This window comes from Brachyhypopomus gauderio, chromosome 5, assembly GCF_052324685.1.
Source record: "Brachyhypopomus gauderio isolate BG-103 chromosome 5, BGAUD_0.2, whole genome shotgun sequence".
Classification (NCBI taxonomy): domain Eukaryota; kingdom Metazoa; phylum Chordata; class Actinopteri; order Gymnotiformes; family Hypopomidae; genus Brachyhypopomus; species Brachyhypopomus gauderio.
The window spans coordinates 10085354-10106284 of record NC_135215.1 but is presented as its reverse complement, the minus strand read 5'-3'; the positions used below and the strand labels follow the sequence as shown (position 1 = coordinate 10106284).

The 20931-nt window shown below is 43.8% G+C and overlaps 1 protein-coding gene across 1 annotated transcript in view; it reads left to right on the top strand.

Moving 5' to 3' along the window:
- Positions 1–17352, top strand: part of grm8a (glutamate receptor, metabotropic 8a) — a 177827-nt gene extending 160475 nt beyond the window's left edge. The window contains exons 10-11 of the mRNA XM_077005528.1: positions 15602–15848; positions 16790–17352. Of these exons, the coding sequence (XP_076861643.1) occupies positions 15602–15848; positions 16790–16839 (297 nt within the window). The 3' untranslated portion in view covers positions 16840–17352. The remainder of the gene's footprint in view (positions 1–15601; positions 15849–16789) is intronic.
- The last annotated feature ends 3579 nt before the right edge of the window (positions 17353–20931 follow it).

Below are 20931 nucleotides of genomic sequence, written 5' to 3'. Positions count from 1 at the left end.
GGTAGATAGTGCTGGGGTTGATATGCTGGTGTAGTTAGTGCTGGGGTTGATGTGCTGGGGTAGTTAGTGCTGGGGTAGTTAGTTTTGGGGTAGTTAATGCTGGGGTTGATATGCTGGGGTAGTTAGTGCCGGGGTAGGTAGTGCTGGGGTTGATATGCTGGTGTAGTTAGTGCTGGGGTTGATATGCTGGGGTAGATAGTGCTGGGGTTGATATGCTGGTGAAGTTAATGCTGGGGTTGATATGCTGGGGTAGTTAATGCTGGGTTTATTAGTGCTGGTGAAGTTAATGCTGGGATTGATATGTTGGTGAAGTTAATTCTGGGGTTGATATGCTGGTGTAGTTTATGCTGGGGTTGATCTTCTGGGGTAATTTGGACGTTTTTGCTGTGTTGTGCCTGAAATTATGTGTAGATTTATCATTTTAAGCGGGTACACCCATGCTGAGACCCAGAGGTTAGTCTCCTACACACACACACACACACACACACACACACACACACACACACACACACATACACACACACACACACACACACACACACACACACACACACACACACACACACACACACACACACACACACACACATGCTCTTAAGTCTTTCTAGCTGTAAAATGGGTGGTTGATTGTTATGATAGTGTGAGTTTCCTGTGCAGGGTGGCGGAGTGGAACAGGGTGAGGTCCTGTAGGTCCTGTTCCCCTGTTAAGAGGAGCAGGAGGAGGAGGCAGTTCTCAAACCCTGCCTTATCTGCCCTACCTGCACTATCTGCCCCAGTGCCAGACTCGCAGATGTCCTGAGCTCCAGATGCACTCACATCGAATGCGTTTTTACTACAGAGAAGATGAAGATGATGATGAAGATGAAGATGACTGAGCAGGTCCTTAGCCAGCTGGTGAAACCAACCCATCACCTGAGAATAATATGAGATGTCAAGGCCTAGCTGAGCTAAAGTGACCTCCACAGCATCAGAGAAACGCTTGTGTATGAAGGCTGCTTGGTGCACTGAAGGACCTGGCCCTCACGAAGAGGAGAGCGCAGTGATGAAGGCTGGAGTGATACAGCCAGACCATACACCACAAAGGACCTGTGCAGAATGAGGCTCGCTCATAAACATGTTAGCGTCAGGAAAGGGATGGGTTCTTCATTTATCATGTATCCCGTTAGTTAAATAATTTGTTTTTGAATAAGATAATTTATGCTGCACATTAACAGAGGAGGTGGATATTTGTAGGATGTTAATGTGAATGGACTCAGTGTTGTCATAACAACAATATGAATATGATGTGAGTGAATGAGTGAAAGTGAGTGAGTTAAAATTCTGTTTGACTATTCAAAACAGAAGCTGAGTGTCCGAGGGGGGACAGTCGTGTGGTCTGAGGGGGGACAGTTGTGTGGTCTGAGGAGGGACAGCTCTGTGGTCTGAGGGGGACAGCTTTGCGGTCTGAGGGGGGACAATCATGTGGTCTGAGGGATGGCAGCTCTGTGGTTTGAGGGATGGCAGTCCTGTGGTCTGAGGAGGGACAGCTCTGTGGTCTGAGGGTGGACAGCTTTGCGGTCTGAGGGTGGACAGCTCTTTGGTCTGAGTGGGACAATCCTGTGGTCTGAGGGAGGACAGTCCTGTAGTCTGAGGGGGGACAATCGTGTGGTCTGATGGGGGACAGTCGTGCGATCTGTGAGGGGACAGTCCTGTGGTCTGAGGGGGGACAGTCCTGTGATCTGAGGGGGGACAGTCCTGTGATCTGAGGGGGGACAATCGTCAGCTCTCTCCACTCTCATGAGGTCTCTCATATTTATGCAGCCTGAATGAAATGACTCAAAATGTGTGCTACTTTGTGTTGCTAAGTGAATGTTATGTAATGTCAAGAATTCATGTGATGTGTGACTAACACAAAGCAGGAATATTTTAATAAATGGAAGGTGGGTAACAGCTCTTCAGGCAACAAATCCACTGTACCTGGAGATGGGCAGTGTGGGTGTTGTAGCTCAGCACCTGGAGATGGGTGTTGTAGTTAAGCACCTGGAGATGGTCATTGTGGTTGTTGTAGTTCAACACCTGGAGATTGGTATTGTGGGTGTTGTAGTTCAGCACCTGGAGATGGGCATTGTGGTTGTTGTAGTTCAACACCTGGAGATGGGCACTGTGGGTGCTGTAGTTCAACACCTGGAGATGGGTATTGTGGTTGTTTTCAGCATCTGGAGGTTGGTGTTGTGGGTGTTGTAGTTCAGCACCTGGAGATGGGTGTTGTGGATGTTGTAGTTCAGCACCTAGAGATGGGCATTGTGGGTGTTGTAGTTCAGCACCTGGAAATGGGCATTGTAGGCATTGTAGTTCAGCACCTGGAGATGGGTGTTGTGGGTGTTGTTGTCCAGCACCTGGAGATGGGCGTTGTGTGTGTTGTAGTTCAGTATCTTTTGCAGCTTGGCTACACACAGGAGCCTGTGTGTGTTCAGCTGAATTGAGCCACTTAATTGTAGTGTGATGTGTAATTTAGAGAACAGATGGAACGCTGCACATATTCATGAGAGTATCCATTACTCACCCTTCTACTAGTAAGGCCTGTAAAACAAAACGAAAAGAAGTTTGTCTTGAGCTACAAATTATTGCACCACGCTAAATCCCGAACAATCATCTCATAGGGATTCTTAGAAAATGACCAGAGGAAATACTGTGTTCAGACACCCCATGTAGAAAAGGGTTTGCTCGACTTACCAACATATATCAAGACGAAGCCCAACTTATTATGTCAAGCAGTGGCACACAGTTTAAAGACTTTTCCTAATCCTATTAAGGCTGTTAAGTCATTTTACTACCCCCCCCCCCACACACACACACAAATGTAATTAGGATTAGGATTAGGATTAACTGGGTTTTGTTTGGTGAGCCTAAGATTTAGCTCTCTGCCTTAAATCAGGGACAAAGATTATGCTGCTTACGGACTTGGTCAAGACTCCCCACTGAGATGCTTAGTACCAGCTCAACTGAACATCCCCAGACACCCAGGCAGATGTACTGACTGCATTTCTCCGGAGGCTGTGACAGTAACCAAGGTGTATTTGAGGCCATCTCTCAGAGACAGAGGCCTGGGCTGCTGATTCAGTGCACAGTAGCCAACATTTCATTAAGGAGGTGGACAGGGTGTGGCGTCATTAATATGGTGGAAATGTTACGGAGTCCTTGTGTTCACTGGGCCTCGATGAAGTGTATATCACTTCCAGTTGATTTTGTGGCACGGTTGACTTTGTTGTCAACAAGGTATGAACATCAAGCCAAGTTAGATTTTGCTGGAGTTGAGCAGTAAACTTGTGTGTCAAAACTTTAAAGGGGATCAGGAGGAGTTGTGTATGTGTAAACTGTAAAGGGGATCAGCCTGCTTGTGTAACTGAGTGTGAGTGAGTGAAATGGAGAGACGTAGATGCGTAAGACACACAGGACGGCTCCAGGGGGTAGTCCTCCCTCACAGTCCTGGCTGGGGTCTCTGGACCAGGAAGTGGCACAAGCAATAGAGGCAAACAAACAGCCAAAGGAGGTTGGTTGCTAGAGCAACAGAACCATTCCGAGCTTCATGTCTGGGATGAGCTCTGTCCAAGGAGCTTTCAGACAAATTAGAGCAGGTGAGCATGGCAGGGGTTATTTAAACAACAATAACAATACCTTCACCTGATGCTACCTTTAACCTCTAAATACCTTCACCTAACACCTAACCTAAAACATAACAACATAACATAGCTTAACATGATACCCTTTACCCAGCAATACCTTAACTAATACTGCCTTAACCTGACGGCACCTAACAAACCCCACAACTCCAATTGTAGGTTTAAGTCCTTACATTTACAAATTAAAGTCCTTACATGTTAAATTCCTTACATTTACACGTTAAAATCCTTACATGTTAAAGTCCTTACATTTAGACATTAAATTTAGACATTAAAAACATTATAGTCCTTATATGTACACATGGTAAAGTCCTAACATTTACATCACATTTACACATGATAAAGTCCTTATATTTACACGTCATGGCCGTCAGGGCAGTCATGGCCTGGTGGTTAGGGAGCTGGTCTTGTGACCAGAGGGTCGTGGGTTAGATTCCCAGACCTGAGGCCATGACTGAGGTGTCCCTGAGCAAGGCCCTTAACCCTCAATTGCTCACTTGTATAAATATGAGATAAAAAATGTAAGTCGCTCTGGATAAGGGCGTCTGCCAAATGCCATAAATGTAAATTTACACGATAAAGTCAGTACATTTATGGATGTTAAACACTACTGGGGTGTTCATATGCACTACTGGGATGTTTATGCATTGCTGGGGTGTTCACATGTATTGGTGGGGTGTTTATATGCTGCAGAATAAATAGAGTATGTCAGTCACCTGAGATGATCCTGTCCACATGTGTCCAGTGGCCAGACCACTGATGAAGAGATAGAGAATTTTCAGCCAATAGTGCAGAGCTAGTGTTGGTCTGGAGGGCAGATCTGAGGACCCCAGTTAGCACTGAAGCTGCTGAATCTCAGTATGATGTCAGGATGAGGAAACAATACCTGAAGATGGATATGCAGACCTCAGGAGTCAGGTAACTAAGCAACAGTGGCCACCTAGATGGGAGTTTCCTCAGAGGGGCAATGACAGTGTCTGGTGAGTTTCCTCAAAGGGGCACTTGAACTGGGTCAATTTAATGAGTGTACATGTTCCTAAATGTTACAAATAACATACCAAACAATATTGTAAAATAAATAAATAAATGAAGTGTTCAGGGATTTCTAACTAATTTGTTACCTTTGCTGAATCATCATGTGAATAGCATGATGATCGTGACCAATATGAGAAGCACATGCTCTGATTGTATCTATGGTCTTATGTCCTCATAACATGCTTTGATTGTGTCTATGGTGTTATGTACTCATAACATGCTCTGATTGTGTCTATGGTGTTATGTCCATATAACGTGCTCTGATTGTGTTTAAGGCGTTATGTCCAGTGCTTAATTTGTAAATCAAACGATGCCGGAACGCAAACAGCGGCATGAGACAAGGGGTCACTGAGGCCAACAATGTCCCCGGTTCGCACACAAAACGCAACGCTTAGGCGCACAAATGTCAAAATAACAAGCCAATTCGTACAGTATATATAAATTACTTTAAAATGATTTACGTATGTTTTATAAGTGTTTTAAGTGCAGAAGTGCATTTTAAGTGCATTAAGTACTTTCGCCTAAATTCCAGCACTTTTCAAATCTGAAACACAAAGCAACATTAAAATTGGTCAGGTAAATGTTCCTTCTCCTGTTTTTAAGGGGGGTTCCTTTATACTACCACATATCGTTCCACCGTTCACGGAGGTTCATGCGAGGTGGGCGGAGTCGCGCGCTACGGTCACTCGTGAAAGTATAACTAGCTTTATAGGGGAGACGCCTAAAGGCATCGCTAAAAAGGAGAGCTCTTATGTGATTTAGGAAGCCTGAATGTGGACATTGTTTAAAAAATGTCTTTTATAGAATTAATTGTTCAATTAATTGGTTCAACGCAGACAGATTTCTTCATAACTTATAATTAGTAGGCTTGAAAGTTACCGGATCGAGGCAGACAGTTCCCGGAACGCACCCTACAAAATGAAGGAGTTCCCGGATCCTGTTCCAGCAGGATCCGGCTCAAATTAAGCCCTGGTTATTTCCTTATAACATGCTCTGATTGTGTCTATGGTATTATGTCCTCATAACATGCTCTGATTGTGTCTGTTGCATCATGTCCTTATAACATGCTCTGATTGTGTATATGGTGTTATGTCCTCATAACATGCTCTGATTGTATCTATGGTGTAATGCCCTTATAACATGCTCTGATTGTGTCTATGGTGTTATGTCCTCATAACATGCTCTTATTGTGTCTGTGGCGTCATGTCCTTATAACATGCTCTCATTGTGTATATAGTGTTATGTCCTCATAACATGCTCTCATTGTATCTATGGCGTAATGCCCTTATAACATGCTCTGATTGTGTCTATGGTGTTACGTCCTCATAATATGCTCTGTGATTGTGTCTATGGTATTATGTCCCCATAACACGGTCTGATTGTGTCTATGACGCTATGTCCTTATAACATGCTCTGATTGTGCCTATGGCGTTATGTCCTCATAACATGCTCTGATTGTGTCTATGGTGTTATGTCCTCATAACATGCTCTCATTGTATCTATGGTGTAATGTCCTTATAACATGCTCTGATTGTGTCTATGGTGTTACATCCTCATAATATGCTCTGATTGTGTCTATGGTATTATGTCCTCATAACACGGTCTGATTGTGTCTATGGCATTATGTCCTCATAACATGCTCTGATTGTGTCTATGGTGTTATGTCCTTATAACATGCTCTGATTGTGTCTATGGTGTTATGTCCTCATAACATGCTCTGATTATGTCTATGGTGTAGAGTCCTTATAACATGCTCTGATTGTGTCTATGGTGTTATGTCCTCATAACATGCTCTGATTGTATCTATGGTGTAATGTCCTTATAACATGCACTGATTGTGTCTGTGGCATCATGTCCTTATAACATGCTCTGATTGTGTATAAGGTGTTATGTCCTCATAACATGCTCTGATTGTGTATAAGGTGTTATGTCCTCATAACATGCTCTGATTGTGTCTATGGTGTAATGCCCTTATAACATGCTCTGATTATGTCTATGGTGTAATGCCCTTATAACATGCTCTGATTGTGTCTATGGTGTTATGTCCTCATAATATGCTCTGATTGTGTCTATGGTATTATGTCCTCATAACACGGTCTGATTGTGTCTATGGCATTATGTCCTCATAACATGCTCTGATTGTGTCTATGGCGTTATGTCCTTATAACATGCTCTGATTGTGTCTATGGTGTTATGTCCTCATAACATGCTCTGATTATGTCTATGGTGTAATGTCCTTATAACATGCTCTGATTGTGTCTATGGTGTTATGTCCTCATAACATGCTCTCATTGTGTCTATGGTGTTACGTCCTCATAATATGCTCTGATTCTGTCTATGGTATTATGTCCTCATAACATGCTCTGATTGTGTCTATGGCATTATGTCCTCATAACATGCTCTGATTGTGTCTGTGGCGTCATGTCCTTATAACATGCTCTCATTGTGTCTATGGTGTTACGTCCTCATAATATGCTCTGATTCTGTCTATGGTATTATGTCCTCATAACATGCTCTGATTGTGTCTATGGCATTATGTCCTCATAACATGCTCTGATTGTGTCTGTGGCGTCATGTCCTTATAACATGCTCTGATTGTGTCTATGGTGTTATGTCCTCATAACATGCTCTGATTATGTCTATGGTGTAATGTCCTTATAACATGCTCTGATTGTGTCTATGGTGTTATGTCCTCATAACATGCTTTGATTGTGTCTATGGCGATATTTGCATATAACAGGCTCTGATTGTGTCTATGGTGTAATGTCCTTATAACATGCTCTGATTGTGTCTATGGTGTTATGTCCTTATAACATGCTCTGATTGTGTCTATGGTGTTATGTCCTCATAACATGCTCTGATTATGCCTATGGTGTAATGTCCTTATAACATCCTCTGATTGTGTCTATGGCATTATGTCCTCATAACATGCTCTGATTGTGTCTGTGGCGTCATGTCCTTATAACATGCTCTGATTGTGTCTATGGTGTTATGTCCTCATAACATGCTCTGATTATGTCTATGGTGTAATGTCCTTATAACATGCACTGATTGTGTCTATGGTGTTATGTCCTCATAACATGCTCTAATTGTATCTATGGTGTTATGTCCTCATAACATGCTCTCATTGTATCTATGGTGTAATGTCCTTATAACATGCTCTCATTGTGTCTATGGGGTTACGTCCTCATAATATGCTCTGATTCTGTCTATGGTATTATGTCCTCATAACATGCTCTGATTGTGTCTATGGCATTATGTCCTCATAACATGCTCTGATTGTGTCTGTGGCATCATGTCCTTATAACATGCTCTGATTGTGTCTATGGTGTTATGTCCTCATAACATGCTCTGATTATGTCTATGGTGTAATGTCCTTATAACATGCACTGATTGTGTCTGTGGCATCATGTCCTTATAACATGCTCTGATTGTGTATAAGGTGTTATGTCCTCATAACATGCTCTGATTGTATCTATGGTGTAATGCCCTTATAACATGCTCTGATTATGTCTATGGTGTTACGTCCTCATAATATGCTCTGATTGTGTCTACGGTATTATGTCCTCATAACACGGTCTGATTGTGTCTATGGCATTATGTCCTCATAACATGCTCTGATTGTGTCTATGATGTTATGTCCTTATAACATGCTCTGATTGTGCCTATGGCGTTATGTCCTCATAACATGCTCTGATTATGTCTATGGTGTAATGTCCTTATAACATGCTCTGATTGTGTCTATGGTGTTACGTCCTCATAATATGCTGATTGTGTCTATGGTATTATGTCCTCATAACACGGTCTGATTGTATCTATGGCATTATGTCCTCATAACATGCTCTAATTGTGTCTATGGTATTATGTCCTCATAACATGCTCTGATTGTGTCTGTGGCGTCATGTCCTTATAACATGCTCTCATTGTATCTGTGGTGTAATGTCCTCATAACATGCTCTGATTGTGTCTATGGCATTATGCCCATATAATATGCTCTGGTTGTGTCTATGGCATTATGTCCTTATAACATGCTCTGATTGTGTCTGGTGCAATGTCCTTATAACATGCTCTGATTGTGTCTATGGTGTTATGTCCTCATGACATGCTCTGATTGTGTTTATGGTGTTACGTCCTCATATCATGCTCTGATTATGTTGATGGCGTTATGTCCTTATAACATGGTATCACAGTTAAAATGTCCATTTGTGCTGCACATACACTGCTATGATTAAAGATGCAGTCAGAGATGTCTGGCTAGACATGAAACTTCTTGTAACACAGCTTTCAGCTTTCTTAATATATAGTAAGCCTGCTTCTTTTCCTGTTCAACCATCATGACTCCCATACCAGAAGTTTTTATCCATACTATATCCAGTGTCTGTACTATTACCCATTATCTATACCAGTAGCGAACCGTGACCATTAAACCTGGGCCCGCTCCCACCCCACCCCCCCCCCCCCCCCCCCCGAAAAAAATTTGTTTCCCTTCCTAATTAACTGCAATAAATAAAAAAACTGAGACGACAGTACAGCTTTAGAAACGCAATCCATCCATCCATCCATTATCTGAACCGCTTAATCCCGCTAGTCGGGGTCACGGGGGGGCTGGAGCCAATCCCAGCATCTCCGGGCAAAGGCAGGGTACACCATGGGCAGGTCGCCAGTCCACCGCATGGCCAACACACACGCATGGGCAATTTAGAGTGATCGATCAACCTAACACGCACATCTTTGGACTATGGGAGGAAACCGGAGTACCCAGAGGAAACCCACGCAGGCACAGGGAGAACATGCAAACTCCACACAGAGCAGCCCAGACCGAGAATCGAATCCAGACCACCTTGCTGTGAGGCGACAGTGCTAACCACCACACCACCATGCCGGCCTTTAGAAACGCAATAAACAATAATATCTGTACTAAATAACTTCTTAAGCAAAATAAGGTTCCAACAAAATAAGGTTCACAGCTCCGTGTTCCTCGGGAGCGGAATATGTAAACAACGTGCAAGAGGGCATCAAAGGACTGAATCGAAACTAGCTAGCGGTGGTATGCTAACAACAGCTAGCGTCGCCACAGCGGGTGGAAATTATCATACAGTTAAGCCCGCCCACTAAGAGGGAAGATATGATTGGTCAATTTTACTGTCATTTGAAACTGGTATTGCGCTGAATTATAACTGCCAGGCCCTCTGTAAACGAACAGCGGGCATCACAGTCCTGATAGGAGGAGACACAGGCTCAAAGGCTTCCACTTAACCCCTCACCTTCCAACAAAGATTGAATAGACACGGTTGAATAATTTATTTGCTTATATTTTTGAAATTTTTTAGATGTCGATTGTCAAACTGTAAGTAGATTTTAAAAATTGGATAAATTATATATATTTTTGTTTTAAGAATATTTTAGGCCCTCTGAGAGGGCGTAGAGGGCCCTGACGGTTCCCCACTGATCTATACTACACCCAGTTGTCACGTTGAGGACCCCGGCCCCTCCCTTTTGGGCGTGTGTATACGTGGTCCACGTGCTTTGTCTGCGTCTGTGGATATCCGTGGGTTAGGGTTATGTCGTGTGATTAATAAGTCTCACCTGTGACTTGTCTCGTAATCACGTGGGGCTAATGTGGTTCGTCTATTTAATGTGCGCTCGCGCAGTGTCCTGTGCTCGTCTTTGTCTAAAGTCTGCACGTTGTGTGTATGTGCTTCAGTGTTCTCGTGCGCCATTGCGCAATATCTGTTATTATTAAACGTAACGTTTGCTACGTAAGCGGGGATTCCGTGTCTCGTCCTTGGCTGCGCCCGAATGTCACACCAGTGTCTGTACTATTATCCATTATTCATAATACACCCAGTAGTTATTCCCAGTATCTGTACTCTGACCAGTATTTATTCACAGTATTTATACTCTGATCAGTATTTATTTCCAGTGTCTATACTCTGATTAGTATTTATTCCCAGTATTTATACTCTGATCAGTATTTATTCCCAGTGATAAGCATGTGTACCATGATTCCTACTCCGTACTTCTTAAAGCATCCAGACGTCTTGCTGTACTTGCCTTGGAGTTCATAGTACTCTGTGTTTTAAGCATCCTGTGTCCAGAGGTACAGGGCTGAATCACAGAGTAGGTCTAAGGCCTCCGTCCACATGTGTGTCTCGCTGCGTGCTTAACGGCTACAGCTGCAAGCATCCAGCTAATTAAAACACTCTTCTGCTGAAGACCATAACAAGAGACCAAAGTCTCCCTATGAAAGCAAGAGTCAGAATACACGCAGCCAGCTCTGGGATGTCAGCCCTGGCAGGTCACTAGACATCCAGCCAATTAAAACCGCAGTTCTGCCAAATGTCACCGTTCTTAGTCTTAGGGGCCTGGGGAGAATAAATGGCAGAGCTGTAAGATATAGAACACAAATACCCAGAAATTAAAGATTATTATACTTTATATATAGGCCTACATATAAAAGTGTACATTATATACTTTTGTCTTTATCTGTTTATATTAAAGTTTATATTAAAGTATTCATCAGTATTTAAATGAAATTATTTATAGTATAATTAGTGAAATTACTAATTGCCAAGGCTACTGAAAATCTTGTTTTGATGAATGATTTAGTTTATTATATATTTGATGTAGTACCATGTATATTTGATGTAGTACCAACTACCATGACTACCATGTTCCTTCTGTTTAGATTTAGTCTCAGTTCTGAACAGTATGATGACCGTTGACAGTTGCTGTATGCAGCTCAACGGGTCCAGACCCACTTCTATCTGGGCTTGTCTAAACCTGTTTCCTTGTCTAGTGTGTGTATATGTATTCTGTATGTATGTATGTATGTATATGTATTATGTACACGTCATGTTGTCGGATGCACCTTTGATGTGTTTGATGTGATGCATGTCTGATGTGTGCGTGTCTGATGCATATGTGTGTGATGTGTGTCTGATGTGTGTCTATTCATGCTTGCCTGATGCGTTTCTGATGTTTGCGTGTCTGCTTTACATGATATAGTTTTCATTTTGGCTCAGCTGATTTGTTTATTGCATTAGCAATTGTCCTGCAACACTAAATGATTTGTTAGAATGTGCCACTTGAAGCCAATCTATCAAGTAAATTAATAAATAAACAAACAAGTGGAACAACACAGGAACCATCCCTAACAGAAGCCCCAGATGTATCAGGAAGCCATAAGCTCTCTTAAGTAAGCACGGCTATGATGAGCCTGTTGTTATGAAGCTGACACACAGTGTTGGAATTACTGCACTAATTTTACAACAAAGAGGAAACAGAGGAACTACTGCCGAGCCTGGAGAACTCCGCCCTTCATCAGCCATCTGTGAGCACCCACAGCTCTCTCTGACTCTCTCCCTCCCTCTAACTTCTCCCTCTAACTTCTGACCATCCCTCTCCCTCTGACTCTCTCTCTCTCCCTCTAACTCTCTTCCTCTTTCTGACCATCTCTCTCTCTCTCTCTCTCTCTCTCTCTCTCTCTCTCTCTCTCTCTCTCTCTCTCTCTCTCTCTCTCTCTCTCTCTCTCTCCCACATCTCTGACGTCCCTCTTAGTGTGGTTCTCTAGCTCTTTGTCACTGGAGCTTAACTGATGGGTATAGATGGTAGTAATAACAGGACGGCTGTATATTGACTCTCTGGAGAAGAGTTTAGAGCGTATTAGGGCGGTGTGCAGTGGAGTCTGTCTAATCGGCCTTGCTCTGAGACGTTTTCTGAGACACTGTCTGTGGCCACTGAATGAAGAGATTTCCTAGAGGCTCACTGAACAAAGATGAAACCTGTACCAGACCATGTGGAAATGGGGAAGGAACTGTGTGCCTCAACAGGAAGTCGGTTTTACCAGGGAAAGTGTACTGAGAAGTGTTATCATCTTCCATCTGGTTTGAAGAATACTGCACAGCTCAGGCTAAACTAATAAGAGTTACATTTGTTTAAATAACCCCTCCATACACCTCCATACACAACCATACACCACCAGACAACTCCATACACCTCCATACACCACCATACACCACCATAAACCTCCATACATAACCATACACCACCATACACCATCATACACCACCAGACACCTCCGGACACAACCATACACCACCATATACCACCAGACACCACCATACACCATCATACACCACCAGACGCCTCCGGACATTACCATTCACCACCCTACACCAACAAACACCACCAAATACCACCAGACACCATTGTACACCACCATACACCACTATAAACCTCCATACATAACCATACACCATCATACACCACCAGACACCTCCGGACAACACCATACACCACCATATACCACCAGACACCACCATACACCATCATATACCACCAGACACCATCATACACTACCAGGCACCTCCGGACCAGAGGTGGAAAGAGTACTGAAAAATTGTAATTGAGTAAAAGTATCATTACTTTGCCTAAAATCTACTCAGAGTAAAAGTAAAATTACCCATCTCAAAATTTACTCGAGTAAAAGTACAAAATAACTTCATTTAAAATGTAATTTGAGTAAAAGGTACTTAGTTACTTTCAGTTATTTAATGCATGGATGAATCATGAACCAAATTCAGCACAAGTCGATTTCAAAGTGTATTTAAGTGCACATCCACACTTGCAAAAAGATTAGCTGGGCTCAGGAACATACTTCCTCACAGCACAAGGACAGTCACAACCTGTACCATAAAGTGCAAACAATTTTTAGTCCTATTGTCCAACGGACAACACTATAAATAAATAAAGAAATTTAAATTACAAATTATTCAAAAAACTAAATGCACACAAAATTAAGTGCCCACAAGATGCCACAAATCAAACTAAAATGCAACAGGATTCCACTACTCACAATAAAATGCCCACAGGATCCCACATCAAAAATTTTAAATTCTGATAGGATCCCACAATTTAAAAGTAAATGCTCACAGGATCCAGTTATTCAAAATACAGTGCCCACTATTCACAATAAAATGCCCACAGGTTGCCACAACTCAAAATAAAATATAAAATGACCACAGGATCTCACATCTCAAAATAAAACAAAATGCGCACAGGATTCCACTATTTAAAACGCTCACAGGATCCAACTATTCAAAATAAAGTGCCCACAGGATTCCACTTTTCACAATAAAATGTCCACAGGATCCCACAGCACCTGATAGATAGAAGATTTAAAGATAGAACAATCTCATCCTTTTGGAAAAAAAGTGCACCAGATTACGACCTGATTATGAGACAATGGAAAGGGCACGTGCAAGGCAAGGCCATGCAATTGGCCTTCAGTTCTGGGACTCAAAGTTTAAATTTCTGCCCGCATTAAATTTTTCACCATCAATATTTTTTTTACTCAGAAAATTTGAGGCCGTTCAAATGTAGTGAAGTAAAACTACTTGGATCAAAATGTACTCAAGTAAAAGTAAAAATTACATGTAAATATATGTAATTGACGGAATAGTCTCACTCCATGACACAATCTGATAGGAGCTCTCACAAAACATACTGCAGTAACAGTGTCCAGTATGTCTCGATCCGGAGGCAGAGATGACAAGACGGAGATTAAATGCAAATGAGACGGTGGCTCTCCCTCTGTCTCTCCCTGTGTCTCTGGTCTCTCTCTTTCCCTCTGTCTCTCCCTCTGTCTCTCCGTCTGTCTCTTTTTCTGTCTCATGCAGACACTGTGTGTGAGTGTAAATGCCATAAAACCAGTAAACACATTATTTTCAGTGGATGTAAATTCCTACAAGCGGACATCAGACTTGTTCTCGTCATGGCGCTAAAACAGCACACCCATGTGACTTAGAGGGGGCGCCGCACTACAACTCTCACATAACTATAGCGAAGCACTATTAGTCTTGGCAATGTGTCAGAATGTAAAGTCTTGCATGAATAAAATAAATAAAACAGCTACCACAAAAATAAATACATAAATCCACTGGGTTACACAGCAGGACATCGTCCTGCGTGCATGTGTGTGTGTGTGTGTGTGTGTGTGTGTGTGTGTGTGTGTGTGATAATACACACAATAGATGTGTGTGTATATGAGGCCTGACAAAAACCTCTGTCCTGTGAGCCCTACTGTCCTGTCAGAGATGAGTGTGATGATGATGTCACACGAAGCCTAATTAATATGACACATAAACATGACAGAAATCCATGGAAACATCTCCCTCCACCCGACTTCACCATGATACCTCCACCAGTCTGAATTTCATCACCATGATACCTTCACCTGTCTGGACTTCATCACCATGATACCTCCACACAACTGAATTTCATCACCATGATACCGCCACCTGACTGGACTTCATCACCATGATACCTCCACCCGTCTGAACTTCATCACCATCATACCTCCACCCAACTGGACTTCATCACCATGATACCTCCACCCGTCTGGACTTCATCACCATGATATCTCCACCCAACTGGACTTCATCACCATGATACCTCCACCCATCTGGACTTCATCACCATGATATCTCCACCCGTCTGGACTTCATCACCATGGTTCCTCCACCTGACTGAACTTCATCACCATGATACCTCCACCTGACTGGACTTCATCACCATGGTTCCTCCAACTGACTGGACTTCATCACCATGATACCTCCACCCATCTGAACTTCATCACCATGATACCTCCACCTGACTGAACTTCATCACCATGATACCTCCACCTGATCTTTTTTACGTCTTACAATCACAATGAGACTAATTATCTGAATTAAGGATTTCTGAATACATTACAAAAAGATGTCTGTCCTGGTCATTTAATTTTTAAGAAAATGTGTTTTTAAATGAAACATTTAAAAATGAAAAATGTGTTAATAATGTGTCTCTCTCTGTCTCCGTCTGTCTGTCTCTCTGTCTCTGTCTCTCTCTCTCTCTCACACTCACAGATGTATATCCAAACCACCACTCTAACCATCTCGTTAAGCCTCAGTGCCTCTGTGTCGCTGGGAATGCTTTACATGCCGAAGGTCTACGTAATCATCTTCCACCCAGAGCAGAACGTTCCCAAACGCAAGCGGAGCTTCAAGGCCATCGTCACGGCTGCCACCATGTCGGGCAAACTCACACAGAAAGGAGGCGACCGGCCCAATGGAGAGGCCAAGACCGAGCTCTGCGAAAGCATGGAGACCAACAGTGAGTGTGTTTATTGCCACGGAGACAGACAGTGACTGTGTTTGTTGCCACGGAGACAGACAGTGTGTTTGTTGCCATGGAGACCGACAGTAAGTGTGTTCATTGCCATGGAGACCAACAGTGAGTGTGTTCATTGCCATGGAGCCCAACAGTGAGTGTGTTCATTGCCATGGAGACTGACAGTGAGTGTGTTCATTACCATGGAGACCAACAGTGAATGTGTTCATTACCTGCACTCTGGAATTGAAGCCGCCTGTTTACATTAATGACCCATTTATCCCAGCATGTCTCCAAACACGCTCAACCAGTGCGGATCGTCTGAACCGCCTAACGAGAGCTCACACAAGGGGCTGTGTGATACCGCAGTTCAGAAGTTTCTTAACAAGCACAACTCACACTGCACGTGAAGATGATTCAGCTCAGGGCTTTGGTTATGGGTGTGGTACACCTGCCTCTGAATGCTCACATTTAGCTGCTCAGGAAAGGAGCCCAGCCAATGCTTCCATCAGCACAAGCCCGCACACCTCTCTCCACCGCCAATATTTACAAACCTGCAAAACCTTTGGAAGATTTAGATTTTAAATAAGCAGATAATGAAATATGTGTAATGATGACACAATGGTGCCCCAGGGGAAGTGAGCTGGTTTGCAGTAATGAGGCCGCTGACTGTAATGCTCCATTACAGTGTGTGTCTTCAGAAGCATGAACACTCACCTTGGTCAGATCAGTCAGTGTGTGTGTCCCCAGCTCACACATCACAGCTCATTCATTACCTCCTCCACCCTGCTGACGGAGCCGTGCCGTTGTCTTAGAGAGCAGGTTTGTGAACACCAGGGAGGACTCGAGAAACACACCCAATGAAGGAGGACACGACAGTCCATGGGGCCGAAGAACCAGGCCTTCAAAACACTAACAATGTAATGTTGTTCTTCCTCCATCAGCATCCTCCACCAAGACGACATACGTCAGCTACAGCAACCACGCCATCTGAGGTGGGACGGTCTCCAGGGGCGGAGCCTGTCCATACAAAGACGTGTCATGTGACGCTGACAGGCAGCTGAACCTCCCACAGGCAAATCAGCATGAGACCTTTCCTACCATTGTCCATCAGGCCTGTGGGGGGCAGGACCAATGACCCACAGCACACTGCAGGTGCAAGCCTGTACTGTAGAGCTGCCATACACACACTCAGAACACACACACTCACAACACACACAGACACACACACACACACACACACACACACACACACACACACACACACACACACACACACTCACAACACACACACACACACACTCACAACACACACACACACTCACAACACACACAGACACAGACACACACACACACACACACACACAACACACACACTCACAACACACACAGACACACTCACAACACACTCACAACACACACACACACACTCACAACACATATGCATGTGCACTCACACGCACAACACATGCATGTACACGCACACACACACACACACACACATACAGATGCACACACTCAAGCACACACACCTCTAAAGCACAGACAACAAAACCAAGACACAAACAGAAGCAGGCTTGATGTGACAAACACAATAAAAAACGAAACATTAAAAAAGATGTTGTAAACACAAACTAGGGTGAAAAAGTGATGACCTAGACGTGTACAAATAAATTCTGGAAATGTGGATATGAAAAAGTGAAACTACATGAAATCTACCAGAGATGACCATGTTTGCTGTTATCCTTCTTGTAAGTATTTTTGTGGTTGTGGAGATTTATTTCATTCTTGTTCCACGTTGTCTGAAACCTGCATATCAGGATGAGATGTCTGTGTATTGGCTACCTGGACTATCGCTTGGGTTGTGAAGCTGTCAACGCCATGGATGATGCATGCCAGTTTTTATACAAAAAAAAATATTTATTTATAATAAAGGAATGTTTTGCAAAGGTGTAGCGTTGTTGGCAGTGCATTATAAGGCAAACGGATATTCCATTCACATGCTGGACCACAACCCTTTCAGAAGAGATGTACTCAGCTGTTAAAATCCCCAGACTCCCAACACCTTCATCTGGTTTAGCATATTGAATTCTTCCAATTGATTCCAGCTGAGATTAGGTAAATCAAAAGTTCGACCCTGTTTGACTCTGCCTCCCTGTTTGACTCCGCCTCCCTATGTCAGGTTTGAAAGTTGACGGCCTCACTCTTACTGCCCGCCCACTGCCTGCCACCGAGTGCCTGGTTGGGAATCCATGAACATTCCCCACTGCTGCAGTCAGAGGATAGGTGCAGTCTGAAGAGCCAATCAGGATAAAGCTTTTACTGTGGCCTTTGAATATTTGGACTGATTGGAGGAAATGGGTCTGCTGCCACACCTCCTTCAGCCCTTGATAAAATGTAATTACAGCCCTCTTATCCACAGAGACTCCTGTACTTATCCGGCTGGCAGCACGTGCATTCTCTGGGAGATGAACCCCTGGTCTTGGTCTTAACTAGGACCTGTAGGAGTGGTAGGATGTGTTCCACATTTGTATTTTGGTTATATCAGTGTGTTTGTGTGGCATGTTTATTCTCATTTTGCAGCATGTTGTGTAGTGGGAAAGGTTATGTTACAGCAGTGGTTCCCAAACTTTTTCTGTCGTGCCCCCCTTTAGTAGATGAGAATAATTTGGTGCCCCCCCATGCGCCCAATAATTTTTGTTGAGGGGGGGGGGGGGGGGTGGCGATCGTAAGTTGTTGAGCGGGGGGGGGGGGCGATCTTAAGTTGTTGAGCGGGGGGGGGGGGGGGGGTTGATGCCGCAATAGCGGTCGATCGCCAGTAGTTAGCGATTTCAAACAGTACACCACCGACGTGCGCATGTTTTACTTCCAACAACCTCCGCGCCCCCCCTGCAATACCTCCGCGCCCCCCCAGGGGGCGTGCCCCCCACTTTGGGAACCACTGTGTTACAGGGTAAGAGTTACATCACTCTTTGAGAAAGTTTATAAACTTCATCCCAAAGGTGGCTGTCATGTGTGGAAATGCACTCTGTATGCAAATGTAACTTATGTTGTCTATACCATCAACTTGATTTCCATTGGTTAACCTGGTTTTTGTAACTGCTGTCCCTTTGATATACTGGGGGGGTCCCTAAAGGGAGAGAGTTGTGGGTGTAGGGTAAAAAAGGACAGGGTTGAGGGTGTAGGGCAGGGCTATTCAACTGGCGGCCAGACGGCCAGAACCGGCCCTTTAAGAGAGGGTTGTGGGTATAGTGTATTAAGGGAGAGGGTTGTGGGTGTAGGGTATAAAGGGAGAGGGTTGTGGGTGTAGGGTGTAAAGGGAGAGGGTTGAGGTATAGTGTATAAGGGGAGAGGGTTGTGGACATAGTGTATAAAGGGAGAGGGTTGTGGGTGTAGGGTGTAAAGGGAGAGGGTTGAGGGTGTAGGGTATAAAGGGAGAGGATGAGGGTGTAGGGTAAAAAGGGTGAGGATTGAGGGTGTAGGGTATAAAGGGAGAGGATTGAGGGTGGAGGGCATAAAGGGAGAGGATTGTCGGTGTCAGGTATAAAAGGGTGTAGGGTATAAAGGGAGGGTTAAGGGTATAGGTAAGGTAGTTAAATATCATAACTAAACCCCCTACAGACCACTCTGAATAGGTGTTATACAGCTCTGATGAGGTGTTAGTACAGCTCTGGTGGCTCTGATTAAGTGAATTAGTGCAGCTCTTGATAATGTGCAAGAATCATGAGGATATTTGGCTTCTTTTCTTGATGTTAACACTGAAACTGGTTTTCCACTTCTAGACACAGTAGTGTCCAATATAAATCTGATTATTTGATTATTCTTTTCCAGTGACATATTCAGTAACTGAAGCGCTTCAGGCTCCTTTAAACATTTATAAATCTTGTGACTAAGGTTAATGATGCTAGCTCTTCCTGCTGATGTAAAATGCTTGTTTAAAAGAAGACTTAATGATTTCATATTTAATGGGTCCAGTCCTAATCTCCACACCACCACAGATCAGTGGTGCACAGCATAAAGACAGAAACACCCCAGACACACCCCACCGCTATCAGACACACCTCTTGCAGCGGTGCTGTCATCAGATGTGTTGGGTAGCAGTCTGATCTTGTCTGTGTGTGCTTACATCTCCGGAGAAAAACCTCTGCTATTTTCTTCCTCACAAGTCAAATCTGTTTTTCAGAAGTGCAGATTCAGGACTCTGGGCCCTTCACAAGGATACAACACTAATCCTCAGTCTCTCTGCTTGGTTAATTACTCTGACGCCATCTCACCTAGACTTTCCCAGCCTGCCGTGACCACATTAGAGCTCACTCACAGTTCCTCTCACACAGTTCTTGCTTTTAATCTCTCTTGCTTAGCCTGATGATTCATCTTGAATAACTGTCACTATTATCATTATTTAGGCAAATGGGTCCTTTGTATATTCCATTTCACAGCAAAAATGACAAGACTGTCGCACCAAACTGAACTCACAAAGTTGTGATCATTTCTACAGCCTGATTTGTATAAAAAGGTACAAATGTGTACGGTCTGATGTCATGTGTCACTGCATTTGAATGACAGTAAATGGAAACTAGATCTGGAGGAGCAGTGATTGGATCTGGAGGAGCAGTGATTGGATCTGGAGGAGCAGTGGTTGGATCTGGAGGAGCAGTGATTGGATCTGGAGGAGCAGTGGTTGGATCTGGAGGAGCAGTGATTGGATCTGGAGGAGCAGTGGTTGGATCTGGAGGAGCAGTGATTGGATCTGGAGGAGCAGTGATTGGATCTGGAGGAGCAGTGATTGGATCTGGAGGAGCAGTGGTTGGATCTGGAGGAGCAGTGGTTGGATCTGGAGGAGCAGTGATTGGATCTGGAGGAGCAGTGGTTGGATCTGGAGGAGCAGTGATTGGATCTGGAGGAGCAGTGATTGGATCTGGAGGAGCAGTGGTTGGATCTGGAGGAGCGGTGATTGGATCTGGAGGAGCAGTGATTGGATCTGGAGGAGCAGTGATTGGATCTGGAGGAGCAGTAGTATTCCTTCTGCCCCCATACTCTCAAACTCTCACACTCTCTCACACTCACACACTCACGCATCCACACA